The sequence below is a fragment of the Microcaecilia unicolor genome, chromosome 11 (genome assembly GCF_901765095.1).
Source record: "Microcaecilia unicolor chromosome 11, aMicUni1.1, whole genome shotgun sequence".
Classification (NCBI taxonomy): Eukaryota; Metazoa; Chordata; class Amphibia; order Gymnophiona; family Siphonopidae; genus Microcaecilia; species Microcaecilia unicolor.
This window is the reverse complement of record NC_044041.1, coordinates 112,956,057-112,978,748: the sequence shown is the minus strand read 5'-3', so window position 1 is coordinate 112,978,748 and position 22,692 is coordinate 112,956,057. Positions and strand designations below refer to the sequence as shown.

The following is a 22,692-nucleotide window of genomic DNA, read 5'->3' as shown; positions in this document are numbered from 1 at the left end:
ACCAAAGGTCCATCAAGCCCTGCATCCTGTTTCCAACAGTGGCCAATCCAGGTCACAAATACCTGGCAGATCCCAAAAAAGTACAAAACCCAGCATAGAACCTTTACTACAGTGAAATACAGCTGTTAGGAAATTGCTACTTTTGAACTGCCTCGCTGCTGTTCTCTAGTCTGAGGCCCCGATGATCAGTTCCCCTGCGCTGTTCTGAACAGCACAGGGAATTAACTTCCCTATGATCAGCATTAATAACATGCAAATTTATAATATTATTGCTGATCAGCGGGTGAATTCTGCAGGAGGATTGTTCCTGGACATGTGCTCAGGCACAAGAAGTTGGAGAGGTCTGGGCTGTCAAAAAAAAAAAAAAAAGCCCAGACCTGTCAAACCTAAAGCCAAGCCCCCCCTCCCTCCCCAAACACAAGGGGCTGGAAATCCAGTGGACCTCAAGACCCCCCCTACCAATAATAACAAAAAAAAAAAAAAGAAACCTGGTGGTCGTCGGCTCCCTATTAACCACCCACTCACCTGGGGGCTGGCCTGGTGGTCTAGTGACCCCCCTCCCCAAAAAAAAAAACCCCTGTACCTTGAAACAGGAGGAGGGAGTAGCACTCCCTCCCACCTCCTGTGAGTGCCACAAAGTGGTGCTGGCATCCTGCCTGGTGCATCCTAGGATGAGCTGAGTGGGGCTTCACTATTTTGAGACATGGAGTGCTACTCCCTCCTCCTATTTCAAGGTACGAGGTGGGGGGTGCTTGGGGGGGCACTAGACTACCAGGTCAGCCTCCAGGTGCATGGGGGAGGGTGGTACTAGTAGGGGTCCCACTGGACCACCAGGGTTTTTTAAATTGTTGGTGTGTGTGTGTGTGTGTGGGGGGGGGGGGTTACGGAGGTCTGGAGGGGGAGTGGGCATATTTGAAACCATTCAAATGCATGCTAGACAGGATCTCCCCACTGTCCTGGCAAACCCTAACACCAGCTCCGAGCAGACGTACAGTTTGCCACAGGAGCCATGCCCTTGTGTGGCACGCTGCCCACTGAGCATTGGGGAGGAATATTAATGCCCGTTTAGCATGTATTTGTATGCAATTAGCGTTCAGAGCTAGCGAGCTTATTACACACACACTCGCTGGCTCCAATCATCTGGGCTAGTCCAGTGCTAATGGCCTCTAGGGCCTGTGTTTGCCTTTGAGCATTGGCCTGTCAGTCATACACACAGGAGGACTGCAAAAAAAAAAAAAAAGGCCATGCGAACCCTCCTATCCTGATGACATACAGATGTGAATGATAAAACAGTCCATTTTCTTTGTTGTAAATTCTATTGTTAAACTTAGTGACTGAACCAAACAGCTTTTGGCACCCTACGGTTAAACTGTAAAATCCATCCATTAGCCGTCACTCTTACCACATTTGGTTTCATTTTGTTACTCTTTCCAAACCAACAGAATATTTGGGTACTGCTCTAGTCGAACCATCCCTTCGCCTTTCTCCTTCAGGTCAGAGAAAGACACAGATGCCACAGATACACAAACACACAGCATTTGGAAGAATTTCATGAAGCATGCTTTCCCCATTTGTTCAATTGTGGGAAATATTTTATCTTGACTTCCAAGATTGTATTTTTTAAATCTGTGACTGTGGAAAGGGAAAGGGATAGGATTTGATATACCACTTTTCTGTGGTAACAATCAAAGCAGTTTACATATATACAGGTACTTATTTTGTACCTGGGGAAATAACATAAGATAAGCCATGTCCAGTGAGCCAAAGGCGCATCAAGCCCAGGAACCTGTTTTCCACAACATCCACATCTATGAAGTACTTCTTTGTGTGAATATATATCTTTCCTATTGTTAATGGAGTTACTTTTCTTTTTCTAATACAGTTTTTAGCCTGTACACCGCTCTGCTCCAACAGCTAGGGAGGACTAGTAAGTCACTACAAACTACCTGGTAGAATAGATCTATTTCTTGCAGTTCCCTCTCAGGGATGAGTAGTAACCTTCCCAGGTGAATTTGGCTAATAAAATGTTTTTAAGAACTTATCCTCTAGGAAGTTGTCCAAACCCAGCTTTATATAACAAACCACCCCAGCCTCTTGTACCAAATTTCACTGCTTGATTCTTCATTGGGTGTAAAAAAAAAAAAAAATTTCTGCCAGAGGCCAACCAAATTTCAGTTTCAGCACCAAAACCTACCTGAAATTTTAATTCAGCAACTTACAAACCTTGGTGGTCTATGCAGGAGCAATCCCCAGTTGCCCCTCCCCATGCCAGTGCTGCAGTCAAAATGGCTGCCATGACTTCCTGTGGTGCCCTCATGAGACTGCTGCAGGAGGTCACAGCAGCCTTGAGATTGAAGCCAGAAGGGGCAAAAACGATTTGCTTCTGCCAGCTCCAATCTCAAACTGGCTGCCAAGACCTCCCACAGCAGTCTCCCATTTTAGCATAGTCACCCTTTCTAAAGTAATATGCTAGCACTGTAGTTTTATTCTATTATTCTCCCTTTAGTGACTATCTCAAATTTAGAGCCCTGTTTACTAATGTGCACTAGCGTTTTTAGTGCATGTACAAAATTAGCACACGCTGTGTAGGCACCCCTATCAATATTGTGGGAACCTACACTGTTAGCATATGCTAAAAACGCTAACGCGCCTCTAGCACGGCTTAGTAAACAGGGCCCTTAATGTTTGTAATTGCTGTTGCCAAGCAGCTCCACCATTGTTGTGCCTTGCACAAGGTTCTACATTCCATTGAGAACTAGAGCTAAGTAGCTTTGCCGTTTCTTGATTTTAGGACCAGTTGCTCCATGAAGCAATCGAGAAGCATCTCCCTAACATGCCATGATTAGATTCACACAATCAATAACAAGAGTAATTAGATCTATTATCAATTGTGTTTGGTAACCGGTCTTAAAATCTGTTTAGCATTTTGCAGTCTGTTTCATCATCAGATGGACAGTTATAAACCCCCCCACTACTATGCTCATCTTGATATCAACTAGAATATTACGTAATTTATATAAAATTATATTCCATGTGGTTCAGATCAACCTCTTCCACTGTAAGATTGCCCCCTGCAGCTTAAACTGATACTTCTTAAATCTGAGGAAACAGCCCTCTGCCTTTTTATTTTTTTTTTATTTAGAAACACCACCAAAATAATCTAGTTGCCATATATATATAAAAATGTTTGGTAGAATTAAAAAAAAAAGAGCTAGATTGAGAAGGAAGATCGGGATTGGTGAAAACACCCGTGTTCTTAGAGCGCTAGAAAGCAAGCTAGCGCTCTCAGTGCAGAAGGAACTAGCAGGTCCAAGGTACTCATGGCCAGTACGTATTTGACAGCAGATCCCAACACTGAAGGGCAGGAGGAACAAGCCAGACTGGAAGGCAGCCCTGCTCTTTTGACTCCTTCTCCTCCTAAAGTCTGTTATCTGTTCTTGCCATGATCCATAAGTTCCAGTGCCACCATTTCTCACAGCACTTTCTGTAGCCCTACTCCCACTGGCTAGCAGTCCGGCTGTCTCCTTCCCCATCCTGTCACTTCTTCTGTGGAGTACTCAGCTTCTGCATTCCTCGTATTTTGTCTAAAAGGTCTTTCACAAACACCTGGAGTAAGAAAAAAGGATAGGCAATGTTAATGAACCTCAGACCTGTCCAGCAGTGCTCATTGCTATTCCCATACCCAAGACCGCTAGAAAGCAGCCTCCATTCCCTCCTTTCTCCCCTGAATAGAGGTAGCTGATGGTGAATAGAGGTAGCTGATGGGCCTCCCTTAGAGTCCCTGGTGGTTTAGTGGCAACTCCATATAGGAGCGAACCCCTGTTGGTTTCAGTCTCACAATGGCTGCTGTGAGAGTGCTGCTGGAAGGCTGAGCAACCATTCTGCAGCAGAGATGATTTGGGGGGGGGGGGGGGAGTGCTGTAGAAACTCAGTACTACATTTCAGTTTCAGCTGAAAACAAACCAGCATTTTCCGCTAAAACTGAAATATGGCCGAATACTGATTTCAAGCTGGTTTAAGTGCCAAAACTGAAACCAAAATTCAGTTGGCCTCTAGAGACCGCTCTTCTCTCCCTTACTACACAACTTAAAGCGCTTCACTCCTGCGTCGCAGTCTTCCCCTGTTATTTCAGTGGAAGATGAGGTGTAACCTAATGGTTAAGAGCACTGGGCTGTAAACCAGGGCCAGCAGGGCTCAATCACGCTTCTCTCATTGCTGCTTTCTGATCTTGGGCAAGTCCCTTAACCCCTATCTGTCAAGGAGAAACTTAGGGACTCACTAACCTGCATTAATGCACATTATTTAACATAAGCTCCATTATTCTCAATGAGGCCTATTTACTAAGCCTTACAAAGCTTGGAACTGGACCTCAAATGCACATAGCTTGGTTTTGCAATGGCAATTAAATCCAGTAATAGGACACTCTGCACTGACAGCTACACCACACCATGACAGAACTAGTCTTCATCATCCCATTTAATTTAACAGTCCCCTGCTGATCTTATGAAGTTGAGAATATACTAATACAATGTTGTACCTGAAAAGATCAAAATCTGCTTAAAAGCACCTGTCTCAGCTATTTCTAGGACTCTATGTAAAGCTGAAGAAACCAGAATGGACAATATAGCCCTGCATCAAACCTAACAAATGATGTCTTATTGCTGGGAGGAAAAGACCTCAAATGTCCTTTGCTAGATGGCAAGCTTACAAACTTAATGCCAGCTCATCTTGGACTATTGTCATATCATTGGTCAAAAACCCTCCTGTGCTCCTCCCGCAATCATTCAAATTTTCTTATTTTTTTTATTTTTCATTATCAATTTTTGAAATTTTCATTTTAAATGTAATATTTGGATGACGAGAGTTAAGCCAATCAACAAACGCCAGTAATTTTTCCATGTTACTGGTCCATATCAAGAAAACATCATCGATAAAGCGTTACCGGACAACTATTTTTTGTTCCTAGAAGATCTGTACTTGCAAACCTCGAAGACGTTCGCTCCATCTACTGCTAATCTTTTCATGTCAAAATTCGAGAAGACTTGGGTGGAGAATTCCCCTTTCAACATTTAAGATTGCGGTATGAAAACACAATCTGAAAGAGATACTTAGTCCCTCCAGTTTATCAGTGTCAACAACTAATGGGGGTCCTAAAGTGCGGTCACTGTAAAACATGTTCTATGACAATTGAGACCGAACAATTTATTAATCCAATTGATGGTAGACTCTTTAAAGCACAGCACTGATTGTCAATCAGTTTATGTGGTATACATTCTGATATGCGACTATCAAACAATTTAGGAAAAACGATAAGATGCCTACACCAGAGAATCACAGAACATCGCTCCTGTGTGAAACATCAGAAGAAAGGGGCGCCACTGGTAACGCATTGCATCGAGAATAACCATGGTTTTGAATCCTTTAAATGCTTTGTGATAGATCATATGCAGTTCAATTTGAGGAGAGGAGACTGTAATAAGACTCTAATTAGACGGGAACAGCGGTGGATTCTTCAGTTGAAGTCATTGGAACCATGGGGTTTGAACACCCATATAGAGTGGATGGCTTTTCTTTAAGGTTAATTTAGCTGACATTCCAATTCAAATTGATAAATTTCCACTTGTAAATGAGACCGCGCAGGATATTTAAATGGATGGGTCCCGCTTCCGGTTTATAGGTCAGCACCATACGGCCGGAGGAGCTCCATCTTAGGAGAAAGGTGTAGCACTAATCTTAATGAGACAATACTCTGCTTGTTTTTACTTTGAATTTGTGATACCAGCAACAAAGCTGATCAGTGTATTTTGTTACAGGCACTTAGTCCCCTGAAGAAGCTCATCGTGAGGGTGAAATGGTCAGCCACATTGGGACAAGACTTTGAAGCTAAGTGCTATAATTTAAGCAATAGTACACCTATTGTTGATTTGAAGTACAGTTAGGTACTAGTATTCAAAAATTGATAACAAAAAATAAAAAAAAAAATAAGAAAATTTGAATGATTGAGGGAGGAGCACAGGAGGTTTTTTGACCAATAATATGACAATAGTCCAAGATGAGCTGGCATTAAGTTTGTAAGCTTGCCACCTAGCAAAGGACATTTGAGGTATTTTCCTCCCAGCAATAAGACATCAAGAGATTTGATGCAGGAATATATTGTCCATTCTGGTTTCTTCAGCTTTACATAGAGTCCTAAAGAGTGAATATTGCTGGAGTGAGTCTGTTGAGTTCCAATCAGCTATTTCTAGTCCAGCCTGATTTTCCAAGCTTTTGGGACAGAGTGTAAGTATGCTTTCAGCTGGGTTTTTTTTTCCTTAGTTGTCTGAATTATCATTCTTAAATCATTAGGCAAAGGATTCCATTCTTCTGACCCACCTAAGGAAAAAGAAGGTCCAAGAAAACAAGTAGGCAGGTGATTCTCAAGATCCAGCACGGAATAGAAAAAAAAAAAAAAAAAAGATGTAAATTGCCAGAAGAGGAAGAGTTTTAGTCCAGTAGGTGGAACTGGTTTTACTGCACCCCTGGGTTGTTAGATGCTGGTCCCTGACGCAGCCCTTTAGGAGGGCAAAACACAGCTGTGTCAGGTCTATTTTAAATAATGTGGTGAATAAATTATTTTTCTCAACACTGCCATTGGCAATTCGCATCTTTTTCTATTCCGTGCCAGCTAAGGAAAACTCAGAAGTCCTATAAGACATCACAGTGTTTAAGCAGCTCATAAAGTCACTTTGCTGAAGGGGGTTCTTCCTTGCATAGCTGTAGCACATCCTGTCTGGCAAGGCAGGGACAGGAACGCCAAAGAAAAGAGCAGCCTTGCAACCTACCTACAGGTACCAGCAGTGAACTAGTGAAAGTGTGACAGAATGAACAGGATGAGGAGGCAGGTGAGAAAGGAAGGGCTGTGTGCTAAGCAAGATCCTGAGAACTTGTCTGATCATGTGTGTAATTTTGCTAATTTAAAAGTATTGTTCAGATGCCAGCAGTACCTTGTCAAACTCCACACATCTCACCCTAGGTGACAGAGAATTTCTTACCTCTGTGGGTTTGTAACAGTCAACCAACAGCTCCTAAGAAAAGGAGAGAAACCAGAGAACATGAGAAGAGGTAAGGGGAAGAATTCATTGCTAGAGGTTGTACACAGCAAACCTGCCCCTAGGGATCAAATGGCACCTGCTTCCCTTCCCTAAGGATTACTAGAGAGGAGGGAGAGGCATAAAGAAGAAAAAGGAGAAGAGACAGAGGCACACATTTATAGGGGTAGAGGCATACACAAACAGTACATTAGAAAATAAAATATTTGTTGTTTTTTTTAATTCCATGTTGTAAGATATATAAATTAGAGCTGCATTTTGATTACAATTTTTATTTTTAATTGCACAATTAAAGGTATTTACTTAATTTCCCACTACAGCTCCTTGTGAATCTGGACAAGTCACTTAACCCTCCATTGCCCCAGTTACAAAATAAGTACCTGTACATAAAAATGCTTTGATTAACCACAGAAAGGCAGTATATCAAATTCCATCGCCCTTCCTTTCCCTAAAGGACTGAATCTGCAGCTCACTCCCCATCCCCCCCACCACCACCCAGGGTTAGGTATTTGACACCCACCGCCCCACCAGGTGGTCTTCTGTTGGTGACCAGCAGTGACAGTGTTGCACATATGCTGCCTGCGGCCTGCTTCAAAGCTTTCCCTCTGGCCTGTCCTGCCTACCCCGACACTACTTCTTGTTTCTGCATGGGCAGGACAGGCAGCAGGCCGAAGGCAGCATATGTGCAACACTGCCACTGCTGGTCACCAACAGAAGACCACCTTTAAGGTAGACCAGCTTGAGGGGGGGGGGGGGGGGGGGGGGGGAAAGATGCTAGATAGGACCAAGTACAGGGGTTGAGAGTAGAAGAGAGCAGGAGATGTTTGGAGCAGACAGGAGACGCTGCAATGTGCGTTATTCGCATTCAAGATCTGCACGATTGTTCACAAAATCATTTACGGAGATGCCCCGAACTACATGCTAGACCTCGTGGACCTACCACCCAGAAATGCTAAAAGTTCTTCTTGCACCTTTCTCAACCTACACTTCCCCAGCTGTAAAGGATTAAAATACAGACTAACACATGCGACCAGCTTTTCCTACATGAGCACACAGCTGTGGAATGCACTACTAACACACCTGAAAACGAATTAACTAACTTCCGCAAATCTCTCAAAACTTCTCTCTTTAAGAAGGCCTACCACGACAACCCATACACAACACCTATCCACCTTTATTCAGAATGTCTCGTTCTATAACTGCTTGACCAGATCCCCTTGTTCTACTTGATTTCTTTGTAACACCAACTGTATTCTTTACCCTGATATGGCGATGCCATAACAGGTCTTTGTAAACCACATTGAGCCTGCAAATAGGTGGGAAAATGTGGGATACAAGTGCAATAAATAATAATAATTATTATTTTTAATCACAATTAATAATTAATGCATTAATAGCTAAGATAATGCCAATTAACTTGTAGTCCTAATATAAACATACATTTTGGGAGGGATTGCCTTAAATTGTAATGTATTTAAAACCACCCTCACCCCATCCTGGCTTTGGACATCTCTGAATTTGAGCCATGTGGGTGTCTGGGTTGAGATACCCTGCTCTATTAGGCCACTTCCTTGGGCTTCCTGCCAGTCTGGTTTTCAGGATATCTACAATAAATATGTAAGAGATAAATCAGCATTGACTCTCTTCACTAAAAGGTATCCTGAAAATCTGATTGCCTGGGTGTGTCCCAAGAACTAGGTTGAAAAGCACCGGGTTAGAGTAATAGGTTCAGAACCAAGGCAGCTAGAGTTCAAACCACATTTCTACCACTGACATTCCTTGTGACTTTGGGCAAATCACTATCTCCTATTGCCTCAGGTACCTACCTAGATTGTAAGGACATGAAAGGAGATTGAAGGGGGGCAGACTCAAGAAAAATTTCAGGAAGTATTTTTTCACAGAGAGTGGTGGATACTTGGAGATTTCTTTATTTACAGCAACGAATAACAAAAATACAGAAATCATATAAATACCAATATTCACATGCCTAACACAAACCATTCTATCACCAAAACAATCCCTTCTTCCCCTATACGTATATACACCCCTCCCCCTCCCTTTCCCCCCCTTATTCCCCCCCTACAATTAAAACCAACACAACATCACAGTAACTATAATCATAAGGCCTTTAACCTCACATGCTTCCACCACAAGGACACCATCGGTGAATCCCTCTCCACTCTTTCCCATTGCGCCACTTGCTGTACCGCCCGCACCACATCCCAACTGACCTGTTCAATGGATCTATCTTCTTGGTGCAAGGATACCCGGCAACGAGCCATCCAAAGACAGAACCGGAGAATGAGCGAAATCAAGAACCCTGTCCCCGGATCCAGCTGACCTCTCTTGAATCGATATCCATACACCCAGTCCGCATACGTATAGGAACGGAACGTGGGGATCTGGAGGAGAGCAGAAACCCTGTCACCCACCCCCCGGGAAAAGGGACAGTCCTTCAAAAAGTGGTCCATGGTTTCTAACTTCCCCACACATTCCCCCCTTGGACAGTTCCTGTCCTGGATCTTCCTATCTCTCAGATTCTCTCTGACATATAATTTGCCGTGTAGGGACAGCCAGGCAATGTCCCGATATTTAGCCGGAATCCTCTCCGAATTGATATTCCGTAGCCCCTGCCTCAGCACTTCCCTGGGAGCATCCCTAAGTACCAGAGGGGAAGAGAACATCTGGGAGCGCACTCTCTCCACCCAGATTCCTCTCTTCCCATCCCTAATCTCCCCCACTAGAATCCCCCAGACCCGTACTAATTTTACTAACGTTTTATAGTACCCTACCCTTTCCGGAGCCCCTTTCCGCAATACCCCTACCCTCTCCCCTCTCCTCCACCCCACCCAAACCCTCTCCCACCACCCCAGCACACTACTCGCCCACCCTGGAGGAGCCTGACCCACCGCTCTCCCTAGATTAAAGTGCACAAACAAAGAACTAAAAAACAAAACCGGATTGATCATCCCTACCCCCCCCTCCTTCCTAGATAGATATGTGGTGTTTCGTTTAACTGGATTCAACCGATTGCCCCACAGCAGCTGGAAGAAAATGCTATACAACGAGGCATAGCACTTTTCAGGTACCAAACAAATGTAGCTGATGAACAAAAAGAGGGGCACCAAATGGGTCTTGATGAGTTTCACCCGATCTTCCATGGACATTTTCCACCTCTTCCACCTGTCCACCCGCCCCTTTGCTTCCTGAAGACAACTGTCCCAGTTGAATTTAGCATAATCTCCTATCTCAAAGTAAATCCCCAAAACCCTCATTCTATCCACCACCCCCGGGAAACCCCCTCCTAATTCAAACTGCTCCCCTCCTGGCCCCAACCACAAACTGTTGCATTTGTGGATATTCACCCGTGACCCTGTAGCCCCTGCGAAATCGTGGATGAACTCCAAAAGTTTATCCCCTTCTGCTTTGTTCGCCACCCACACAGTAATATCGTCTGCGTATGCCACCACCCGCAACTGTTCTCCCGTGCTTACCTCCACCCCCCTCAATCCTCCCACCCCACCCTGCTCCAGACGCCTAATAAAAGGGTCTATAGAAAATGCATACAGCAAAGGGCTTAAAGGGCACCCTTGCCGAACCCCTGCCGTCAGCTCAAATTCCCCTCCTTTCCACCCATTGATCAATGGAAATGCATGTGCATGAGAATATAACAATCGTAATTGTGCCACCCAATCCCTAGGGAACCCGTAATACTCTAAAACCCGCCAGAGAAATTCCCATTGGACCCTGTCAAAGGCTTTCTCTTGGTCAAGCGCCACCATCAGCCACCCTGACCCCTCCTCCCGACTCCGCTCTAAACCTTCCCTCACCCATGCCGCAGCCTCCAGAACCCCTCTACCCGGCACCCCACAAGCCTGTGAGGCTGCCAACAAGTCCCCCGAGAATTGCCGCATACGCTTGAAGAGCATCTGCGCAAAGATCTTACGATCACAGTTTAGTAGCGCAATAGGCCTCCAGTTAGTTAACAGCTGCGGATCTTTGCCCTTACTTAACAAAATCAATGCAGACTCCAACAAGGATTTTGGAAGAGACCCCCTCTGACGTGCCTCTTCCCAGAGATCCAATAGAATCGGAGCCAGGCGCCTGCGAAACGTATGATAGAATTCTGCCGGCAGCCCGTCCGGCCCCGGAGATGTCCTCTTTCTCAGGGCCCCTATAGCCTCCTCAACCTCCTGCAGTGTCCAGGGGCACGAAAGGGCCTGGAGATGAGACCCCCAATTCCCCACCCCCGGAGTCCCTTCCACATACTGATCCATCCTCCCCCCATCCAAGTGCTGATCCGAAAAAAAAACCCCTGAAGTGCTCTTCCACCACCTTCAATATTCCCTCTTTGGAATCCTGCATCACCCCCCTAGTATCCCTAAAACCCTCCACCACCCTATGCTCTCTTCTTTCCCTACAACAAACGAAGGGATCTGGGCTAATCAATTTACCAAAGTCCCTCTCATAAACTAAAGAGGAATACCGATCGTATTGAGTCTTCTCTAACAGACACTGTAATTCTTGGATATCCTCTTTCCTCCCTCCCTTGGAAATCAAATAATCCTTCCTTTGCTTCAAGGCCATCCCCAAACGTGTCCTTTCCCTTCCCCTCCTCCGTGCCTGTCCCATGAAAAGGAAACGCGTCCGTTTTTTCACCACCTCCCACCATTCTCCTCTGGAGGGAAAGATCCCCCGAAGGATAACTGGTCTTCTAAAAAATTCAAATATTTCTTTTGAGCCTCCTCATCCTGGACCCATCTTAAATTCATCCTCCACAACCCCCTACCTATCCTATGAGCCGCCGACCCCCCTACTTCCACAAGAAGCAGTTTATGGTCGGAAAAATCCACGTCCAGCAGGCGAGGCCCCCGCTGGCATACCCCTCTTCGAACCAAAAACCGATCAATACGGCTCCTACATCTCCCCCTGCTAAACGTGAATCCATCCTCATCTGGGAAATGTTCTATGTGAACATCTATCAACCCCCCCTCTTTCATGATCCCGAGCAAGCGCACCCCATCATATGTCACCTGTACCTTAGTACCCCCACTATCCTGTTTCCTAAGAATTAAATAGAAATCTCCCCCCCCAAATTACCTGGCGTGCAGTAAACAAGTAAGGCCTGATCTTCCCTAATAACAAACTGCGCTCCTTCCTAGTCTGTGGCCCATAAAGATTAATAATTCGCAACGCCATACCCTGCCATAATACGTCTACCACTAAACACCTCCCCACCCCGAGTTCCATCACACGCTGAATTTCCACCTTATGTGACTTAAATAAAATCCCCACTCCCCCATATCTTTCCCCTGCCAGCCCCCACACCGAGGGTCCCCATCTCCAATCCCTGCGCGCCCTTCTCAGCTGCTCCAGGTTCTGCAAACGCGTTTCCTGAATCAGAAAACAATCGGCCTTAACCTGAGAAAAGCACTCATAGGCCAAACACTGAGCTCTCTGGGAAGCCACACTCGCTACATTTAGGGTGGCGAACGTCAGAAGAAGCCCTGCCATACCCCCCATTAGGACTCATGCAACTCCTCACTCTCCTCCTTCCTTTGCATACTATCTACTCTCTGTGGCAACCTGCTACCCAGAATGTAATCCTCCTCTCCATTATCCCCTATCTCTGCCGCCCAGTCCCTTATCCTTGTATCCTGATCCCCACCTTCCCCTCCCCCCTCCCTCATTCCTTTCTCCCTCCCTTTCTTCTTTTTAAACCCTACGGAATCCCTCCCTGCAACCTTCCCCTCTTGAACCTCTCCCCTCTGCACCCCCTCCCCCTCCTTTCCTACCTCTACACTACCGTCCCCTTGAGCCTGCTCCTGGCTAACCACCCCCTGCCCCATCCTCCTCTTACCCCCCTCACCCTTCCCTACCGGAACCCCCTCCTCCTCCCCAACCCCAGCATCTTCCACTTCCATCCCCCCCTCCTCGTCATGGGTACCCCTTCCCTTCCTACCTTGACTCCTTTCCCCCTTATCCTTTCCCCGACTCCTCTCCCCTCCTCCCTCTTCCTGAGGTCCCTTCTCCCCATCATCCCCCTCCCCCTGTATCTCTGCCCCCCCATCCTCTTCTTCCAAAATCTGAAATCGATTACCCCCCTGCCCCACCCCAGGCGACCCCTGTAATGTCAAACCCTTACCCTTTGAAACCTTCCGTTTCTTTAATTTTGACACTTGAACCCACTCTCCCTTTCCCTCCCCCTCCTGTCCCCCTCTATTCTCTAGACCCCCGCCCTCCTCTAACCGTAAACCCTCCTCTTCCCCCTGCAAACCACCCCTCCCCTGTACCCCCAAACCTCCCTCTCCTCCCCCTTCCTCCCAAGCCCTCCCAACCCCCAGACCCCTGACCTAGATCCTGCCCCTCTCCCCGAATCATATTCCCCCTGCCCTCATCCCTCCTATTATGACGCGCCCTCGGGCAGTCTCTAAAGGCATGCCCCAGACCCCCGCACAAATTGCAACGGATAGAGGAACAATTTTCTGTATAGTGCTCCTTACTCCCGCACTTTACACACTGTTGTACTGGGCAAGACATACTAAAATGGCGAAAGGATCCGCAACGGAAACACTGCCGTGGCTGTCCCTTGTAAAACAGAGAATCCTGTCCCGGCCAATAAAAGCCGCAGAAGGAATGTGCTTGACCACTTGCCCTTCCTGTCTTAGCTTAACCCAAGCCCCCCACCCCCCTGCCCACACCCTACTTGGATCCGGGAGTTTGGATAACGGGGTTCTCAAATCCGCATGCCTCTGTAACCAGTAGGCCAGGTCTGCCCCTGAAATGGACTCGTTTCGTACCAATACAGTGACTTGCACCAAGTCAGGTCTACTAATAGGAATAACCACATAATTACTCCAATCCCCCCTTCCTTTCACCCCCTCATACCTTTCCCAAAAGATTTCCATACCCCTCTGCGTTAGAAAACTAACATCGTACTCAGGCAAATTAACTGGGTGAATACAGGCATAGAAGTCCTCCGGCACAAACCCCAGACCCATGACCATCCTCAAAACCATCTCCCGAGAAGGCATAGCCCCCTCCCCCACCCATCTAATCTGCACAACATTCCTTCATTTGGGGATTTGCCCCGCCCCTCTCCCTTCCCCCCCTTTCCCCCTTGATCCCTCCACAGGCACTGGCCGCCCCCCCATCTCCCCTCCCCCCTCACCCCTCACCACCGCCGCAAAGGAAAGAGCACCCTGCCCCTCCCCCGCCCCCCTCACTTCTCCCATACCCTTCTTCCCTTCCTCCGAATCCCGGCTCCCCACATCCCCCTCCCCCACCTGCCGACAAGAAAGCATACCCCTCTCTTGACCAAGACCCTCCCCCCGCCCCCCACCCTCCCCTCGCACACAGCCCCCCCTCAACCAGTTCAAACCCAGACCTTCAACTGGGACATCAGGAGCTTTAGCAATTAGTGCACTTTCAGAGCCTACTCTGGACTGAGCAATTGGTCCAATGTCCTGCTCCATTCCATGCAACTCCTGTTCCAGCTCCTCTTTCTCCTGCTGATTCTCCATGTCCTGGGAACCATACCCTAGCAGGTCCCCTGCAACCTTGACTGCAGATTGAACAGAGACCTCTCCTGATTCTTCCTCCTGTCCGTCCTGACCTCGCGGGCAGACCTGCTCTGAGCCAAGCTGCACAGCTGATGATAGTTGATTACCAGAAACTGCTGCCTCAATCAGAGCACCTTTGGAGTGCTCCTGCAGTTGGAAGCCTGCTGGCTTTTGCTTCTCTTGCAATCTCTCCATACAGGTAAGTTCAATACTTTTTTCCACACCCTGTTCTTCTTCCCCACTAGTGGGTACTGAACAATTGTCCTGGGTGAAAAGCCTGTCTCCATCCGTTTCAATAATATGACAGTGTTGTAACTTTGTGTCTTTTCCTTTCTGTTCTACCGGAATACCTGAGGCCAAACAATCCGCCCCTCCCCCTTCTCCTGGAACCGTATCCAACCTGAGTACTCCCTCTTCCCTTGGGCTCATCAGGGCTTTCATAGTTTGCAATGTACTTTGACTGTTTGGACTTTGTACAATCTCTGTTACCAACTGCCTTTTGTGAAACAATGTTCCTGAGCTTAAACTGGTAGATTCCTGTGCTGGGGAAAAAACCTCCTGGCTCATAGTTTTAGATGTACCAGCCTGCATCCTCTCTTGATTCTCATAAACCTCCCTCAAGGGATTTGCAGAGCCTGTTTTAAAACAAGCAATTCTTTTTTCCTTCTGTTTCAGCAACTTTGTTAAGCGCTTTTCTTCCGTCTTATACTTTTGACCATGCTCTGCTGGGGCAAGCCTACTCATGGCTTTAGTCATTTTCAACCGTTTCCCCAGCTCCTCTATTTCCTTCTCCAGAGACTTGATGTGCCTCACCCGCTCCACCGTTTCTCTGGCACACTGTCCTGGGTCCATCTTCTCCCACTCACCGGCCTCCTCCCCTTCTTCTGACCACTCTTCTTCACTGCCGGCTGCCTCAAATCCCAACTGGGCCTCCTGCCCCACCTCCATTCCTTCTTGTCCTTGCTCCTTCTGGGTCTGCACCTTTAGGGCCTCAACCTTCCTCCTTCCTCCCCCATGATCTTCAGGCTCCTTACCTGGACGCCGCTGGGTCATGGAGGAGGCACCAGATCCACAATCCTCCCTGGCCCTGGAAGCTTTACGGTCCAGGGGACTACGCTCCCTTCGTGCTGGAGGAGGGGCTGGCTGAGAGCTACTCCGCCGGGCCTTCAGATCCTTCGGCCTTGTAGGCCCCATAGCCTGGGAGTTTCCTGGGCCTCTCTCCCCAGGACCCCTCCGCCTAGCTGGGGAAGGGACCAGGCCTGGCTCCCTTTCCTCAGAGCCTCTGACAGCACCTCCTTCCTGTCCTATGTCTGACAACAACTGACACTTGGAATGCCCTCCCATGGGAGGTGGTGAGATGAAAACGGTAACGGAATTCAAAAATGCGTGGGATAAACATAAGGGAATCCTGTTCACAAGGAACGGATCCTCAGAAGCTTAGCGGAGATTGGGTGACAGCACCGGTGGTGGGAGGCGGGGCCATTGGTTGGGAGGCGGGGCTAGTGCTGGGCAGACTTACGGTCTGTGCCCTGAAAATGGCAGATACAAATCAAGGTCAGGTATACACAAAAAGTAGCACATACGAGTTTTATCTTGTTGGGCAGACTGGATGGACCGTGGAGGTCTTTTTCTGCCGTCATCTACTATATTACTGTTGGGCTCATTTTCAAAGCACTTAGACTTACAAAGTTCTATAGGTTACCATGTAACTTTGTAAGTCTAAATGCTTTGAAAATACACCTATCCGTAAGCTCCATGGGGGGGGGGGGGGGCACATTGTACCTAGATACTTACCACCTTGCAGCACTGTACAGTATATTACCCCATTCTTTTCTCACAAGAAGAGTGTGGGGGTGCAGGCACCCACATAGCTCAAAAGTGGAGCTACAGAGAAAGCCCAGCTGCTGTACAGCAGCAGATCCCACAGGTGGAGGAGTCAGACCACAGTGTGGGCGAGACCCCAATAGGGGTGTTTTTCCAGTGTTTATTGATTAACCAAACAAAAAAAAGGAAAACCCAGAAGCTCTACAGAGAGAGAAGAGTTGCACAAAGGGGAGAGGCTGACTTTGCATGACTTCTGTCTGTAATTACAGATATTACACTGACACAGAGTGATTCATTCTGTGGTCTGTAACCTTCCAAGTCTGTCATTATGGTGAAAGCTCCAGGGCTCAATGGCTACTCCCTTCCAGAGAATAAAAGGCAGCCACTCAGAGCTGTATCATCCGCTGTGTCCTCTATCCCCTGCCACGTTCATACCGCGCTTACTCCATGCCACTCCCAGAAACACACCCGCTTCAAGCACATGCCCACACTCACCTTGACTCGTGCGCCTCTCTCGTCATCAGTCTCCATGTCCAGTAGCTCATCAACGTCAATCTCCAGCTCCGGGATCTCTTCCTCCTGCCGACAGAAAGGGAATGATTAACATGGGGGAGATTTCATAGAGGGTACTGAGCGTAGAGAAGTGAAAGCTGAACAGAGAAGAAAAGGAAGTTATAGAAAACAGGTTTCTTCCCCATGCTCATCCCTCTGATGCCCTCTCTCTCCTCCCTAGCTGAAAACATACACCCGTCTGCCTTAGGATAGAATTTCATACACCATATTGCCTAAGCGCAATGGATTCTGCAGGCTCTCAGCCTAAGAGGGCTCACCTATCTGTATATCAAGAAACTTTTGGTGTTGCCAAAATAATAAAGCACTGAAAGAAAAGAAAAAGAATTACAAAGTACATAAGAGGAAAAAAAAATCAGACAGTTCCTGGTTTCTGATGCTGGTCAATGCAGTCTCTGTTCATGTTACATTTCTGCAGCCTGGTCACAGGATATGACATTATGCTGCAATAAGACCTGCTGGATCTCAGCTTGTCTGAAGCACCTCAATTTGTAATGAGTTTGGAATGATTGCCAGTGTTTGTGGAGTTTTTTTTGCCCTTCTTACAACAGTCTTTCTGGCTCCCCTGAGTAGGCTCTGAGCTGGCTGCTGACAAGAGGAAAAGGGGAGGCAGCTCTCATCGCCCCCTCCCTTCTTCCTTCCACAGGACATTGCTGCTGGGCCAAAAGCTCTTTCCAGGTCAGCGCCCCTTATCTTCCTCTGATCCTCACCTCCAGCTCTGGTGTAACAAAGGAAAAGGGGCACAAACCTTGTGGAATATCAGCACCACCGGATTCTTCCGGTCAAATACACAAAACCCAAGCCAGTTTCAATTCTCAGATGTGTGAAATGAGAGAGCAGCCATATCAGCCAACGCTGGGGCTTCCCTGTGCTCATGAAATCCAAATCAGGAACTAAACTTCTCCACCACTGATTATGTCTGTGGCATTGGGACGAGTCACTTTATCCGCCTATGCCTTAGGTTCTCATCCCCAGCTCTGCAGATCCTCGTCCTGATGAAAGGGTTATTCTCTCCCTGTCCCCCAGTTCAGAAATACTGGCTTTGACCTTGGCTTTGACCTTCAGACTGAAAACTGTTTTAAAGTGAATTCACAAATAGTAATTATAAGACTGTAATATAAACAGATGATAAATATATAATGTTTTATAAATAATTTGTAGGTTCTCCTCTTACTGCAGCAAGGCGTGCCAGCCGCACTACCCTCCCATTCCAGCATAGGACACACAGTGGGTAAAGGCACCGGATCCCTGATGAAGCATCACCCTATCTGACCCCTTGGAACCCACAGAGAAGAGGAAAGGGCTTTACATGGTATCTAAACTGTTTCCCAGAGCGCTTTTCAGACAAAAGGTGGCAAGGAGAACCATGGGCTCCAGCGAATACACTTAACACCCCAACCTGACCCAAGTCTCAGAAATCAAGAGAATCCTATTTGTTTGAGATTTGAGAGTGATGAGGGTTTTAAGGTCAGAGAACAGTTTCCACACAATGGATTGATTTTTTTTTTTTAAACAACGCTCCCTTCTCCCCCACCAAAACATGTGCTAACAGTAACTCAGCCTCCTCCCTCACTGTTCACACTTCCATATACAGCAGCTGTGATAATCCGGAAAATGTGAATTATGGAGACAGATTTGAACACACGTGAAAGAAGCCTCTGAAGGTAAAGCACAAACAGAGACATTGCAGCATTGCCTATGATCCCCTCCCCCTCTCCCACCACCAAAGCCTCTTCTGCTGCTCTTAGACCATGATCCCTTTCCCGATTTGCCTCAAGAGATTTTTAATAAAAGGCAGGTGTCTGCTGGTCACTCCTTGACTGTCACTGTCTTCTGCCTGATCCCCTCTAGTGATGTCACAGTTCCTTGAAATTAGCCTTCTCCTCTGAGTGATGTCACAAAGCACCATCTGTGAACTCATCATGGTACTTAGGGTGGATTTTGTATAGCCATTGATTTAGATAAGATGTGATACTAAGGAATCAGTGTTGACAGCTTAATTGGTCTTTTTCTCCCATCATTGCTATGTTCCTCACTCTGCAATTTTGACACTGGAACTCAATAAGACTAACAGTGCACTTTGCTCTTCCCCAAAATGTTCTGGACAAATACTGTAAAAAATACAAACATTGCTACAGTATCTATGAGGCTCCAACAGCTGATTCACAGTACCCCTCTCTGCCTGAAATTTTCAATCATGACTATGAAATAATTCCTCACACAGACACAAGGAAGCAACTGCTTGCCCTGGGATTTGTAGCATGGAATGTTACCACGATTTGGGTTTCTGCCAAGTACTTGTGACCTGGCTTGGCCACTATTTGGAAAACAGGATACTGGGTTAGATGGACTATTGGTCCTACCCAGTATGGCTACTCCTATGTTCTTATGAACGGGACAGTGAGATTTTAAAATACCATATTTTACTGTTTAATTAATGAAAAGGGGAACTATTAGAGGCAAACCAAAGCAAGTTTCTTGTTTAAAAGATAGAACTAGAGCGAAGTGCAGAAGGATCAAATCCTAGCTCTGTCACTGATTCTATTCAATCTTTCTGGATAGAATTTACAAGTTATAGTATCAGAACAGGGTCTTCTCTGCCCCAGTTTGCTGTCATTCAGTCCCAGGCCTCAGAAATATGTTACATGTAATCACTACTGGGGTGTGTGACCATGTCTGTTTCTGCAGATCCAGTTTAGAATAATATCAATGCAAAGGGCTGCCTCTAGCCAGGGTGCAGCGCAGAACCCTGAGGCTGAATAGGGCTGATACTGGTACTGGCTTCAGGAAACAGACCAACAGGACAGGGCTGGGAAGAGTGCTGAGTGATAATGAGCTGGTTCTCGTCTCTGCATGTCGGAGGCTCAGATAAGGAGCAACCAGTTCCTGCCCTAGTCTGAGCTGTGTTGGGGTGAGTCTGCACTTAAACACGTGGAGCGCAGTAGTCCCCAAGCCAATGTATTTCCAACCTCCAGAAGGCCCTGCGAGATGGGGGTTGAAATGGTGACGCCCACTCTGTCTTGCACCGAAAACAAATACCCTCTAAGGCAGGAAATGACTTTCTGATCAGTCTTCTGCTTTCTTTTTGAAAGTCTCCATCTGTGCAGCACGAGGGGGGATGGTACAGGCTGGGGAAGTAGTGAAAGATAATAGTGGGGATGGCATAATTTAATGGCGTGGGAGATGATAGCATGGGCACAGCAGGACTGAAGCTGAGGAGCTACAGATGAGTGAGGGTTCTGACCTGATACTACTATTGGAAGTATATAAACAGTTCTGTGTGTCCAGATTATCCTATTTTAGGGCATCACAGTCAAGATTTACCATCTTGGGGGACGGGGGGAGTGACAAAAAGGAAGCAGCTCCAGGCTGAAATTTCTAGGGTCAAAGGCACGGTAGGGAAAATAACAAGAGACATGGGGTAGGTGTCTCACCTAGGCTGCAGTACAGTGAGACCCAGAATGGTACGACGGTGGGCATTTTAGTACTGAGGGAAAAGGGTCATTTACAGATGAGTAGAGTCTCTCAAGCGGGGGGGGGGGGGGGGGGTGTCTTTCCCAGTAACAAAGATAGGGAGGGGTCTTTCTCCATAAAAGGTAGGCCCGTCTCTATCAGAGTCTCAGTAATGCGCCAATGGGGTGGGGGTATATGGGGGGGGGGTATGTGGGAGCCCCCCCCCCCGGATTTCGTGATCACTCACTGCTGCCATTCTCCTTCATTCAAACATTGTATTGGGTAATGCCAAATATTACTTTGCCCCACCTTGAAGAAACCCCCCCCCCTACAGTACTGGGTGGAGGTATATCTGACCTGGCAGTCGTAGAGTAGCACCAACTGGCCCAGGATCCACTCTTCCAGGTTAAGTCTCTTGCGCAGCTCCTTGCGATCATACTTGACGGTCACTTTACCCTGGCGCCGCACGGGGCCCTCGTCCGGCTCCTCCCCGGGGCCCCCAGGGCTCTCAAAGTACACCCGGGACGAGTGTGCCCCACTTTCAGGGCTGCTGAGAGCTGCCATCGACCGGTGCCCCTATCTCTTTCCAACCCTCGGATTCTCGCTCCTGGCCGCAGGGAGGGCTCCCTCCTGGGCTGTCTCTCTGTCCTTCAACGAATCCTTCTCCCGAGCGGTCTCTATGTCTTTGTCCTACCACTGAGCTTTTTCCGGGGTTGTCTCTTTGTTCTGCGACTAATTTCTCAACTGTGCTGTCTTTGTTCTGCAGCCGATCTCTTTATCCACAACTGTCTTTCTAACCGGTCCGGGATATGTTCACCGCCCTCTGTCCCGTCCACCTTTTCCTTCCACTTCTTTTCCCTTTTCTCTCTCTTTGTCCCGAAATATGTCTCTCGTGCTGACTATGTCCCTCCCACTCTAAATCTCCGCCTCTTAAAGGGGACGGCACCGGGTCCTGTCGCCACCCTCCCGGAACTAATGCCAAGCTTTCATAGCGAGTAGCAAACTGGGTAAGGCAGCAGGCAGGATCAGCAGCTCTCGCCTACCATCATAGGAGCCAGTATTGAACAAACTCCTTGACTATGTGCAGGGAGAAGCCACATTGAGCCTGCAAGTAGGTGGGAAAATGTGGGATACAAATGCAATAAATTTCCATTGGGTTTCACCCCCAATAATTTTGAAAAGTTGGCACCTATGCCTACCATTGCTCCATTACTGCTCTCAATTGCCACTGCCCTGCCCCACCCTATCCCCCTCCCAGCACTGAGCACTCCTACCTCCTACTGCCCTGTCCTGTCCCAGTGGCACCTGCCATAACCCTAACCCTCCCCTACACTTTATTGCCCTATTCCTCTCACCAACTATTGCCTCACCCCTTCCCAACACTCTCACCTGCTCTGGCTCAAACCCTTTCCAGTGCTCCCACTTGCTAGTGCCTCATCCTCTACCAAGGCTTGCACCTGCCACTGCCCTGTCCCCGCCCAGCTCTCCCATTTGCCTCTGCTCCATCCTTCCGCCTACTATTGCCCCATCCCCTCTGTACACTCTCACCTGCTCTGGCTCATCCCCTTTTAGCACTCCCACTTGCTACTTCCTCATCCCATTCCAGCGCTCCCACCTGCTACTGCCCTGTCCCCTCCCAGCCCTCCTGACTGCCACTGCCCCATCCCTTCCCAACACTCCTGCCTGCCACTGACCCATCCCTCCTAGTACTTCTACCTACCCCTTCCCAATCCCTTCTCAGCACTCTCATCTGTGCCTGCTCTATCCCTTCCCCCCAGTGCTCCCACCAGCCACCGAGAGACTGAACTGGGCCTGGGGCAATGCCACTGCCGCCCCCCTCCCCCAGATCATGGCAGCCCTCCCCCACAATCGTTGCTGCTGCCCTCTCCCCAGATCGCTGCCGAAATACCTTGTTGGCTGACGGGGATCCCGAGGCCCCGCCTGAAGACATCTTCCTCCAGCGCTGCTCTTCTGCCAATTGCCTGCCCCTGAGAGGAAAAGCCGCCGCTCAGCTGGGCAGAAGAGCAGCGCTGGAGTTGCTCTTCCGGGTCCTCCCCAGCTGCGGTGCTGGAGTTTTCTCTCTCCTGCTCCTGTTGTGACGCAATCACTCGGGTCCCGGCAGGAGCAGCAGAGAGAAAGAGACCCGGGCACCGGGCCCCCCCTTGGAGGCCGGGTGAATTCCCCCCCTCCGCCCC

General features: G+C 47.9%; 1 protein-coding gene across 1 annotated transcript; it reads right to left on the bottom strand.

The window, feature by feature from the left end:
- Positions 1-3,130: 3,130 nt before the first annotated feature.
- On the bottom strand, positions 3,131-21,397 carry PPP1R14B (protein phosphatase 1 regulatory inhibitor subunit 14B). Its single transcript, XM_030219287.1, has 4 exons — positions 20,855-21,397; positions 16,970-17,053; positions 7,032-7,064; positions 3,131-3,606 (listed from the first exon to the last, which is right to left on the bottom strand). Exons 1-4 carry the CDS (start codon positions 21,059-21,061, stop codon positions 3,538-3,540), a joined length of 393 nt encoding a protein of 130 aa, XP_030075147.1. The 5' UTR covers positions 21,062-21,397; the 3' UTR covers positions 3,131-3,537.
- Between the last annotated feature and the right edge of the window lie 1,295 nt (positions 21,398-22,692).

What these genes read in the sequence shown, in the direction of transcription:
- PPP1R14B (XM_030219287.1), bottom strand. Translation starts at nt 21,061, where the DNA reads ATGGCAGCTCTCAGCAGCCCTGAAAGTGGGGCACACTCGTCCCGGGTG. An exon ending in TGCTACTCTACGACTGCCAG is followed by an intron (nt 17,054 to 20,854) that starts GTCAGATATACC and finishes TTCTGTCGGCAG; the next exon opens with GAGGAAGAGATCCCGGAGCT. An exon ending in ACTGTTACAAACCCACAGAG is followed by an intron (nt 3,607 to 7,031) that starts GTAAGAAATTCT and finishes TTCTTACTCCAG; the next exon opens with GTGTTTGTGAAAGACCTTTT.